The sequence below is a fragment of the Sinocyclocheilus grahami genome, unplaced genomic scaffold (genome assembly GCF_001515645.1).
Source record: "Sinocyclocheilus grahami isolate Dianchi unplaced genomic scaffold, SAMN03320097.WGS_v1.1 scaffold1264.1, whole genome shotgun sequence".
NCBI lineage: Eukaryota > Metazoa > Chordata > Actinopteri > Cypriniformes > Cyprinidae > Sinocyclocheilus > Sinocyclocheilus grahami.
Genome location: NW_015506443.1, coordinates 1 through 12,150, shown reverse-complemented (window position 1 = coordinate 12,150; position 12,150 = coordinate 1). Strand labels below are relative to the sequence as shown.

The 12,150-nt window shown below is 40.8% G+C and overlaps 1 protein-coding gene across 1 annotated transcript; it reads right to left on the bottom strand.

The window, feature by feature from the left end:
• Positions 1-601: 601 nt before the first annotated feature.
• LOC107568617 (uncharacterized) lies at positions 602-10,900 on the bottom strand. The gene is made up of 9 exons (XM_016254581.1): positions 9,961-10,900; positions 9,225-9,294; positions 8,745-8,885; positions 7,089-8,266; positions 6,655-6,841; positions 5,441-5,660; positions 1,873-1,991; positions 913-1,058; positions 602-796 (listed from the first exon to the last, which is right to left on the bottom strand). Exons 1-9 carry the CDS (start codon positions 10,898-10,900, stop codon positions 603-605), a joined length of 3,195 nt encoding a protein of 1,064 aa, XP_016110067.1. The 3' UTR covers position 602.
• Between the last annotated feature and the right edge of the window lie 1,250 nt (positions 10,901-12,150).

Below are 12,150 nucleotides of genomic sequence, written 5' to 3'. Positions count from 1 at the left end.
TAATTTTTGGGTGAACTAACCCTTTAATTACTCACCCTCATGTCGTTCCAAACCCGTAAGACCTTCGTTCATCTTCGGAACACAAATTAAGATATTTTTGATGAAATGTGAGAGCTCTCAGACCCTGCATAGACAGCAATGCAACTGTAATGTTCCCAGGTCCAGAAACGTAGCAAGGACATCGGTAAAACAGTCCATGTGACATCAGTGGCTCAACTTCAGTTTTGCGAAGCTACGAGAATACTTTTTGAGCGCAAAAACAAAAATAATTTTTTTTTCAACAATTCTTCTCCCGAGTTACGTCTTTCACCATTTTAGGGAGTATCACAATGGATATGCACGCTTTCCCCTAAGCATAAACAAGCTGATTATGCAGATTACGTTCATGCATGCGCTTTCTCCCCCGAACGTAAATAACACTGATTACGTCGATTACTCTCTTGGGTACTCTCCAAAATGGCGGAAGACGTAACTTGGGGGAGAAGAATTATCTTGCAGATGTACGTATGCTATCTGGGTGTCTATAAGTGCTTTGTAAAGTTTCCCTTATATGTGATCATATCTTTATAATTCCATCTTCCGTATTTTTTCCATAATTTGCATCAGTGCTTGTTCCAGGAATGTGGACGGATCCGGATTGTGGCTTTGCTATCACGGGTCATGAGGCGTGTAACCTGATCTAGGGTCAGTCCAGCAACGATTTCCCCATTGACTTCTAGAATCTCATCCCCAACACCCAGGAGTCCAGTGTAGATATTCTCTGTGGCAGTGTCTCCGACCCGTTCCACATATATACCTATAAAACAGCATAACTGATTTTGATAAAGTAACTTTAAATGATTTGAAACATCACAAAAATGTTTTTTTTCTTCAGTGTCATGGAGGCAAATGTGGGGGAACTAGAAGTCAAACCTGAGTCAGGTCTTCCTTTGACCCTGGAGATGACAAAGCCAAAGGGTCCATTGTTGGCAGGTCTGGTCAGTTCTATCAGTAAAGTTCCATCAGGAGAGGCCTGTACCAGTTGCCCAAACTCTATGTTCTCTTCCGTCTGAAGCTCCCTGAAACACAGATATCAACAGCCCAATCAGAAATCTGACATATGCAGTATGGTTTAACAGAATCAAGAGATCACATAGCTGAGGCATAAGTCTATAATGCTAACATGTAGGGATGTAACAATTCACTCAACTCACGATGCGATACGATTCACGGTACAACTTTCTCACAATTTTTTTTTTTATAAAATGGGATTTATTTAAAAATGATAAATGATACGGTGTCCTTTTATTATTGCTTGGACACAATGCTGCACATTTCTTTGTGAAATTGAAATATGTCAAATAACAAAACTAAATCGAAATTTTAAAACAAATCAAATAAATAAATGACACAAATAAAATAAATCTCTTCATTCAAACTAATTCTTTGCCTGTGCTCTTTCCATTTAAAATTAGAGGAAACCACTGTATTTTAATCACAATCAAAACAAAGATGCATACATGAAGCATAATCTAAATTATCGTGTAATTTCGAAATTTGAAGCAAAACAGAATGTTCTTACTTTAGTTTTGTGAAACTATACTACATAAAACATCTGCACGAAACAAAGACTGAATGAAAATGCAAATTCACTATCTGACAGCAGGTGGCGCTTATGGTACAGCAGCAATATATAGCGTTTCCTTGATGCATTATACAGAGGCAAGATGAAAAGAAAATATCATCTAAACTTTTCTAAAGTTTCCAGTTCCCCTCAGAGATTCGTTTTACCTTCGATTTGAATCCGCACATATTTGCATCGATTTTCAACCTGCTCGGGGTGTATCCCTAATAACATTGTATAGAGCCTTTATCACATCCAATATTACGCACCTTGGTGCCAAACTCAGCAGTGGTAACTCTCCTAAAATAGTGGAACGTTCAAACTTCCCCTTTGGGGACTGGAGACTCTGGACAGAAGATGCTTTACGTAACTGAGCCAAAGGAGACTCCTGGTGGCAGAAAAACATCACAGCTTTGAAACACAGTATTCTTATAATATACATTTCCTGATAGCACACGTACATCACAGAGACGTCTGCATTTACATCTGTAAGACATCTTTTTTTCAGTGTTTGCTCATCCGCAATACGTCTATAAGATGTTTCCTATCAGATGTCAAATAGATGTTTAGAAGATGTCTTTGAGATGTTTATGATTTAGAATGTATGTAAATACTGACATCTTTGTGTGTGTTTATACACAGCAGATGCTGTCCAGACGATCATTAACAGACATCTTGCAGACGTATGGTGCTATCTGGGTAATATACATTAACATACATAAAATAACAATTGGATTTGACTTGGATTTGGTTGCATCTTGAAACTCGTTGATTTTCATTGTGAGTGATGACATATAGACCGTCCCTAGATGGCGGATGCATCAACATGTCTGGAGTGGTCGAATGTGGCATCTACCTATACATATCTAATGAGGTGCATGTCAGTCTACGCCGTAGGCTACGTGTTCTACACACAGCCTTCGACGTACAGTAGCTATGGCGCAGCTTTGACATAGAGGTATAAATTGGGCTTAATTCACTGCACCGGTAGACACCGGCCAACACTAGATTACCGTTGCTTCACTTCTCAGATATTGCATGACCTGACAAACAGCGAATGGACGTGTTCAGTTGTCCAAAACCAGTGGCAACCCATGGCAACAGACACTAAGAAGGGTAAGACACTGATTTTACTAAACCCGATGAATGTCTCTGTTACTGTTGGTTAGCGTCTGTCTGTTTGAATTAGCCTTTAGTATTCTATTAGCATTCTATTTTCTACAACCTAATTTCCTCTGCAAGTAAATTTAGTAAACATGCATCTTGGCCCCTTTAAATTGAAAGCAGTTGCTTCTAGTTTGTTCTGTTCGGTCCACAAGACTGTGTTATTCTCAGATTCCAATGATAACAAGAACTCAGCATCCACAAACTACTCTCTTCTGGGATGCTCTTCTTCAGTGTTTGTTTACACTGGTTTTTGAAACAGCGCCACCACTCTTGCCCTTTTGTGCAACAGCAGCTGCTCTGGGCATGTGATCTAAGCCCAAATCTAATCGTATGGTCTGTTTCATCGCGGAGCGACGGGGGAAGAAAATAGACACACAAGTAAAAAAAATAAAATCTTTGCACAGTATGAATAGCTCCATAGAGAACAATTGTTTTGATTTAAGAGCTTCATTGCACCGAACATTCACACCAAATTTTCACATTCAATGTGAAAGGCTTTTAAAAGTCTGCAGATGTATTGGGGTCAGCAGACAAACCATGTGATATTTTGCAGTTTCGTTAAACAAAGCCAGAGATACAGTCTAAATGATCTCTCATTAGGGTGGCCATACGTGCTATTTTTACGGGACATGTCCTTGCCAGGATTTCTGTATTTGGCTTTGTTTTCCTGTTTTTATACTAGCTGAAGTTAAGTATTGAAAAAAGTAGCTTGACCAATAGCATGCAGGCATTGTGCATAATTGACCAATCATGGCACGTGATCTACAGAGAACAGTCAAATAGATGCAAATACGCATACTTGAAGCAGCACTGCACAGAGCGATCATTGTATGACATCAAAGTACAGCAAGAGCGATTCGAAAGCATAAGGAACCGTTTGTTCTCTATAGCTCTCACGGATGTTATACACAGATCAGTCTGTGCAGCGCAAAGAGCCAAAACCTGGATATTTTAAGCAATACAGAAATCCTGGCTAGGACATGTCTCGTAAAAATGGCACGCATGGTCACCCTATCTCACATGGTATTGCAAGCGTGGGGGTGCTACTGTAGGTGGACTCTTTGGGCCCTATTTTAACGATCTAAGCACATGATCTAAAGCGCACCCCGCAGGTGCACTCAGGGCATGTCCGAATCCACTTTTGCTAGTTTAACGACGGGAAAACTGTCAGCGTGCCCGGGCGCATGGTCTAAACAGGTTGTCCCTATTCTCTTAAAGGAGACATATTATGCCCCTTTTTACAATATGTAATATAAGTCTCTGGTGTCCCCAGAATGTGTCTGTGAAGTTTCAGCTCAAAATACTCCACAGATCATTTATTATATCATTTTGAAAATGCCTATTTTGAATGGAAGCAGAAACACGCTGTTTTTCGGGCCTGTCTCTTTAAATGCAAATGAGATGCTGCTCCCCGCCCCCTTTTCCAGAATAGAGCTGCGCCATTACAGCTCGGACCTCCTAAAAAAACATCTGTTATGGTTCTGATTATCATGTTTATCGCGCTGAAATCATGCGGTTTAAACCATATGAGTTTAAACTTCTGATATATGATTTTCTGAGAACACACATCCGAAGCACACGGACAGAAAGTGGCTGTCACAGCATGTGAGTACTAAACTCTAAAGTTCTCATTCACACAGACGTTTACATTAAAAACACACATGAGTTACAAAAACAGTCGGTTATGTCTGTGAAGGGAAATAAATCTAATAAATCTAGATCTAATGTTTATTTTAGATCTGTGTGGCAGCAGCAATATACATTAAATAAATCAATAAATCCACTGCTCTCTTGTCTTCTCTGAGGCTGGGAATCTAAATAGTGTTCTGTGCTGGTATGTGCAGACAAAGGCAGAACAGTTAGTATGTTTTGCTCAAACTTTCACCATGGCATTAGAGCTGGTACACCATTGTCGCTTGCGAAAACACAATGACGACGCTGTGGGTGGAAACTTACAGATTAAGGGGCGGTAATATTATAATGAGATCCCTTTGCCATGCTACCAAGGGAGCGAAATCAGACGTGTTCGTTTTCTCAGACCCTTGCCAAAACAAAGTTGGTTGGTTGGTTGGTAGATGCACCGGGGACCTGATTATAGCACTTAAAACCTGGAAAAGTCAGATTTTCATGATATGTCACCTTTAATGAGTAATGGGTGTTTTTTGGCCGTAACGTGCAATAAACCAATCAGTCTCATCTCCCATCCCCTTTAAAAGCCAGTTGCACTCGCGCCATGGTGGGTTCGCTATCTACAAGGCGGAATGTAATTTTTCATTTTTAAAAATTTTTGTGTGCTGCTGCATGTCCCTGTGTGTGTAATAAGCTAAGTGTACGTGCGTTGTGCACCAGCCTATAGGCACATATTACTAACACACTCTTTAAATAACAAAGAAAAAATATTGCACCAGACTTTAGACTAGGTTTGAGTTGGTCTATGGCACAGTCAATTTTCAGTTCCTCAAAATAGCAATGCGCCAACAATGCGCCTGAACACACCTCTTTTTTAGACCAGCACGCCCATGGGCGCACAAATGGGCGCGAATACATTTTCTATTTAAACAACGCGGTGCAGGACGGGAAAATGAGAACTGCGTCCGTGCCTTGCGCCGCATTGCACCAGGTGTATGATAGGGCCCTTTAACTCTCTCTTTAACAAAGAAGAGAACTCACTGTGTGGAGAGACTGGAGAGAGGGGGTTCTCTTCAGAAGGACAAGGCCTCTGTGTGTAGGGCTTGGGGAGGCAGAACTGTAGAGGGCAGTGGGGGAACATAGGTGCTCCATGCTGTTGGACCGGCTGCCCTTAACCAGCTTACCCATACTGTTCAGTCCCATGGCTGAGAAAAAACGACGGAGGGATAGCTTAGGTCGCCCTTCTCGCTCCCCTGCTCTCCTGCACATAAGAGAAGGAGTCAATAATGTCCATAATGAAACCTGTATATGACTATAAGATGCTTATCTTGTACTTAAAATTAAGTAAATTCTAAAAATGCTGTTTTTTTTAACCCAATCACTGGGTTCAGACTGTTGGGCCATTTTGTTGGTTTATTAACTCACTGTTGGTAATTTTTGGGTAAATAGGTTCTTGGTTAGTGGGATGGTCAGTGTCATTAATTGTAGAAATTATGCACTTCTTAATACATCTACCAACTGCTGGTTTATCTGTGCCAAACTGGATCATCACTGGCTAAATCACTTGTGCATATTACTTTATTTCCGGAACAAGTGCAGACCCGAGTTCGAGCTGCTTTCACATTCACACAAACCGTTTCATTGCAACTGAAATCAAACCACCTCCTATGTAGTTTCAGGTTCGGCACTGCGGTGCACTCCCAGGACCACATGACAGCTTTCATATTAATCTTTCCTTCGAACTGTGCTCAAACCAAAACTGTGTTTCAAACTAAATTCATGTATGCTAGGGTTGTTGGCTTTGCACAAATGCGAATGTACGAGCACAAAAATGTGAGGACAAGCAAAACAAAACAATACTACAACTACTACCGATACTATGTATTTGTATATATACTGTTTTACCTTGCATCAGGAGAGTGGAGTGATGTGACTACAGATACAACATACTAATTAACAAAACTGCAGTTGCATCCTTGCAGTGTAGACAGCAGATACTCCATTGATTATAATGGAAACAATTTAATATGGTTGCATTGCGAATGTGGTCATGCCATATACTAGATTACCAGTTTGGCTATTTTAACCCATCTAGGACTTAGGACACTTCGTCAGGTGAGTTTCACCTCTGTAGGAACCTTTGAGTACTTTATAATGCAATTGTCAACATACAGTATATAAAAAACTGCAGTTATCTATAGCCCATAGTCAAGATCAAGAGTTCCAAGTAAGGGACTTCTTAAGATATAGCTTACCTTGACACAACTAAACTGTCATCCCAATGTATTTCAGCCTTTCGGTAATCTGCTCTCAGAAGTTCTGCCCTCAGGTCTTCTACCTTTGACGTACCCATGGCTCTCAAAGCTGGGTGGCAATCTGAGGGAACAAGTGCTGTGCAAGTGCTTCTGGGATCCCTGCACACAATCTCACCTGCCAAATGACCTGATGCACAACAAATGAATGAGCAAAACTTGTTGGAGTAGAAATCGATAAACCAGTTCTGAATCAGGTTGTTTAAACCTGTTGTTCATGAATATGATCTGTATTCCTAGCTAATTTAGAGCAACGAGAGAAGACCATTAAGGTTTCCGCAAAAAACTGTTGGTAAGGTGTGACATCTTGACCAAAATGTTTTGAGTCTGCTAGTGGGCTAATTTCATAATTTAACTTTTGTTCCAAGTAAACTTACCTGTGACTAGGTCGCCTGCAGAGTTCCATATTGTTAAAGCCTGGAGGTCTGTGGTCAGCACAGATGAGGAATACCTGAGAGAGGATGGTCTGTTGCAAGAAGTCAGTCCTGAGGTGACTGGATGAACCTGAGGGGAGGCACTGAGCTTGACACTGAGGTGCTCTTCAGGTTGTATGTTTTCGTGGTGAGAGCTCCCATCCAGCTTGTGGTCAAGGTGAATTAGGTGGTACTGAACTGAGGGCATTAGCTTGACCACCCGTTGCCCTATTGGCCGACCCTTGGAACCTGATTTCAGAGCCGATTTGATGGGGAGGTAGGGGGAAGACTCCTTGACATTGCTAGATATGTCCTTATTCTCAAGTTCAGATGAGGTTTCTGTAGCACCTTGAGCAGACGTCTTCAATTTAGAGCGAGTAGTTTTATCCTCCAGACTTGACCTGGTTTTGGAGTTCCTTCTCTGAGCCCATAGATCCTGACTCAGAGCATATGGACCATTACTGCATTCAACTCTTCTTTCTCCTTTCGTGCTCCTTCTTCGAAGCTTCCCAAAAGCTGACATGCTCTCGCCTGCATCTCCTGCACCTCCTACACCTCGCCGCTCTACACTTTCTGCCAGGTTGACGTTTGGGTGGATGGTTTGGTGACATGCCTGGCTAGGGGTTACCCATCGAGGGACTGCCTTCTCCTGAGAATCTACGATACATTTTGTTAGCTGGGAATGACAATCTTTGGTCTGTGCAGGTCCCAAGATGCTTCCACATGCTTCACATGTCCTGAGCAATTTGTCCTTTGGCACCAAGGCAGCCAGACACTCTCCCTCTTTGGTTAATATGGCCACAGGAATACCAATGTTTACCCAGTTTATTGCTCCCCCCCTGCTTTCCTCTGGGATGTTGTATACCGGTTCTGCCTTCAGCTGCTGGGTGGAGTGGGATTTTTCAGCCACCACTGGCCCACGCTCACGCACCCGCTCCAGGTATCGTCGCTCAGCCTCCTTTTCTGACTCGTCTTCGAAACGCACTCGTGTGGGCGACTGGCCATACCGAAGTGAGCGCAACCCACATTCATAGTTCCTGCCCTGGACATCCAGTGACTGAAGAGGTGAAGTAACCTCCTCTTGAGCCGTGACAAGAACAGCACTGTGCAGTGCAGATGACACATTAACTGGTAAGACCTCTCTATTAAGCAGATACAAGAGCTTTTACAGAACACCTGGAGATCTGCAATCACTATCTGTATCATTTCATTATCTCTATGGCATCACTGCATAATGTTACATAATTATGATTCAAACCTGAATGGAAACAAACAGCAGATGCATTATTTGTTTGAAGTTAAATAGATTAACACAAATTAAGGATTTTGATTTATTTGATCATCAACCTTTATTTGTGTTCCAAGATAAGATAGGATTAATAAATATGCTTGCCAAATATGTGTTATATGCAGTATATGTGATTATATAACACAGGAACACAGCTCTGAATGAATTGCTTAAATGAATATTTCTGTATATCACAGGATATGGGTCATGACTTTAGAGGGGATTGCTTTGTTTTTTTCACAGTAATATAAAAAGTAGTAGATGACTTTAAAAAGACAACCATGATGTGAGGCAACAACAATTTGGCAATAGAAAGTGTTGAGGTGACTTACAGGCCCTCTCTTTGATCAAGACAGTTGGGGGTTTCACTCTTATGGTTTTGAGAACGTGCTTTGAATCGAGCTCTTTCTAACAGATGCTTTGCTTGTTCATGACGTGGACTAAGAGTTACTTCAGTGGCGGAGATCAGCGGTCTGTCCAAAACAGAAAATAAATTTTACTCTCTCCTAAGTAAGTGTAATGATTATTCAAAATGCTATGAAGGATTTTTCAAATATTTTCATGTCTCAACAGCCATCCAAAACTACAAAAGGCTTACAACCTATTATTTCCATGAACATTGCACGAACATTAGACTGTCAATATGATGATACTGCACCATACTTCCCACAAATCAGAAATAAACATACAGAATGTCAGAAGCGTAAATCTGTCTTATATAATCTCTTTCATGGGCATGTTGTGTGCATGCCTTAATCTTAAATGATCAACCGTATTCAATGATGTGCTTGATTGAGGACAATGTCTCTTACCTATAGTTAAACACAGGGTCCTTTGAGATAATTGCTGAGTCCCAGTCACCAACTTTGTAGGGAGGTAAATCTGTACAAAAACACACTGCTCAAACCCATTTGATATGTGATATAATTTGAATGAGTATTAATAATTTGCAAAAAACACATTTATAATTTTGGTCATCCGCTACAAGACTGGACTCAACATCTGACCTATCTGTTCAACATAAGGATGCTACGTGCAAGTGGAAGTGTAGTACAAACCCACTGAACCAATATCCTGTAGTCTTCCGAGCCAGAAGCCTGCTGTTACACAACACTCCAGAAAACCAAGCTGGCAGATTTCAGCCCATCTATCCCTATGATATATGGTATTAAAACACTATCATCTCCGCTGCTCCACTTTCTCCCAAACCCTTCCCCCCCACATCTGTAATTATGGTGACAGGCAGGCACATCTGTTCTGAGAGATCATACTAACCTCCCTGCTGTGAGTTTTGGCTCAGTGACCAATGGGTGACTAATGCCGTTTCAATCATAAATACAATGAAAAACTGCACAAGGCAATTAGCAGAACACAAATGAAGGTATTTTGAAGAATGCTGGTATGCAAACAAGATTGGACACAATTCACTTTAATTGTATTTCAAAATATCTGCTTTTGTGTTCCACAAGAATGTCATGACATGACAGTAAGTAAATGATGACAAAATTTTCATTTTGGGTAGACTATCTCTTCAAGCAAAGGCCATACCTCTGTGCGGCTCCTTTGGTGGTTGATACTGTCCCTCTGGACGCATGGAAGTTGTGATCTCGATAGCATCAACTTGGTATTTGTTCAGGAATGTCTTGTTCATCTCAACTTTCTCTGCAATAGACAAAGACCCTCCCCTGGAGCACACAGTCTCCCAACTGTCTGCTTTCCACAGCACACTAACTGGATCTGCTGATGCAGTCTCCTTCTGGAGACACCTATGAAAAGCACTTTCCAAGCTGTCGGACCTTTGCAGCTCCTTGTGAACAATTGTGCCCACAGTCTTTAGTTTTGGCTTCCATTTTGGACTGTCCTCATTTGTGGGTGGTACATCCTTTGGAGTTACCAGTGTGGAGGAACTCTCTGAATTAAGAAGTAGCGTCTCTGGTCGTGCCACTCGCCAAAAGCCCTTGGGAGGAGCCCAGTGCCTGGGAGAAGATATCGTTGACTTCATTGCGATGTCCCCTTGAGGCTCACCAGCTACACCCACTGCAATGTTTTCTAGGCTAGACCCTTCACAAATCCCACGGGACATTTCTGGTGCACCTTGAGATGGGCTGTCTTTCCCACTTTTGTTGCAAGTCTCATTTTCTCCTTGCATCCCAGAGATGGGTTCGAGCACTTCTTTATCTCCAGTGCTTGATTTATTGCTCTGGTCAGTGTATTCTGTTTGACAAGTAGACTGCGCTTCATCGTCTTGGTTTTTCTTCACTGATTGTTCTGCGGAACCCTCAGGTAATAGATCATCTCTCTCCATCCCCTTTAACTTTCTCTGGGACACTGCTTTGACTTTAGATTGCAGGGCAGAAACGGCTGAACCAGGGGCAGGGGAGCATGAGGAGAAAGATGCTTTAGATTTCAATAGATCAGTGGCAGGTCCAGTTTGAGAGTCATCTGGTAGTGGTTGTGTCCCAGAGAGATCCTCTGTCTCTTCATCCATTTTGCAATGAAGGGACACTTCAAAGAAAAATAAAATGCCAGGCACAAATTTAAACAAGATGAAGTGGAGGGTTTTGCAGAGCCACTGTTTAGGAATTTGATGTTAGTAGAATACTAGTAAATATTCTTGAATCCCTCTTATGCACAACAAACTATGTAAGAGTTTGCATAATACCAATACCTTAGATTATCCACAACAAACAATCTAAAATGAATACAGGTTTATGACAAGGTTACACTCTTTAAGATAATAAAAAATATCACATATTGTATGTATAGTGAATTGATTGTTACACACTTACCAATCCTTAATAGAAAAGAGATTTGAAAATTTACTGACACAGCTTTCTGAACTGTAAATATACACGGACAGATCTCCAGTATGTATGTATTAGAAATGAAATATTGCAGAATTTCTGCATGGTTTAGGTAAACCATGATATAGATTATATAAATAAGGATACAGGTAATTAATATTTATGAAATATTGTTTATTTGTTCTGATACAAACTGTGATCTCTCTCTCTCTCTCTCTCTCTCTCTCTCTCTCTATATATATATACTGTATATTACACGGCATTATATAATATTATACTGTATAATATCTTACCTTCCTTTCACTGATGGTCCATTTGGGTCTGTTACAGTTTACAGGTTCAGTTAAGTAAATCTCACTGACCCAACATGCAAAATCATTCTCCTTGCCCAGAAATACTTCAGTGGCAGACAACAAATGTCACCCTTTTATATGAGAAATTACTCCCCTGATGCTCCTCTTCATTCAGCTGTCACCGGCACCTATCACTGCACATCAACTGCTGGTAGATTCCAACCTGTAAGCACTCACTCATTATTCATGATTGGTCTGTTAATCCCCACAGAAATCAGACGGATTACACAAAAATGGAAAATAAATGCGTACTTTAATTCCTTTTATGTCAACTGCAGCATATCATTGCATAAGTTGATACAATTCACAGAAATGTTATTTAAAAAGTGCACTCAGTATGTAAAGGTCACATGTGATAGATCAAGTATTTTGCTAGTGTATGCTAGTGATTGCAATTGTACAAATGATAATCTATCTGAGAACCTTGAAAATTCTCAAGTGTTTACATATACAAAAAGCAAAAATACTATGTACTAGATGATTGTTTTATTATCATAATATCCACAAGGCTGTATTTGTTTTGTCTGAAACTCACAGACACGTATCGACGAGGACACGAAAAGTTCAGTAGGCTTTTTGCT

What these genes read in the sequence shown, in the direction of transcription:
- LOC107568617 (XM_016254581.1), bottom strand. Translation starts at nt 10,900, where the DNA reads ATGGATGAAGAGACAGAGGATCTCTCTGGGACACAACCACTACCAGAT. An exon ending in TGCAGGCGACCTAGTCACAG is followed by an intron (nt 6,842 to 7,088) that starts GTAAGTTTACTT and finishes GTTGTGCATCAG; the next exon opens with GTCATTTGGCAGGTGAGATT. An exon ending in GACAGTTTAGTTGTGTCAAG is followed by an intron (nt 5,661 to 6,654) that starts GTAAGCTATATC and finishes TCTTATGTGCAG; the next exon opens with GAGAGCAGGGGAGCGAGAAG.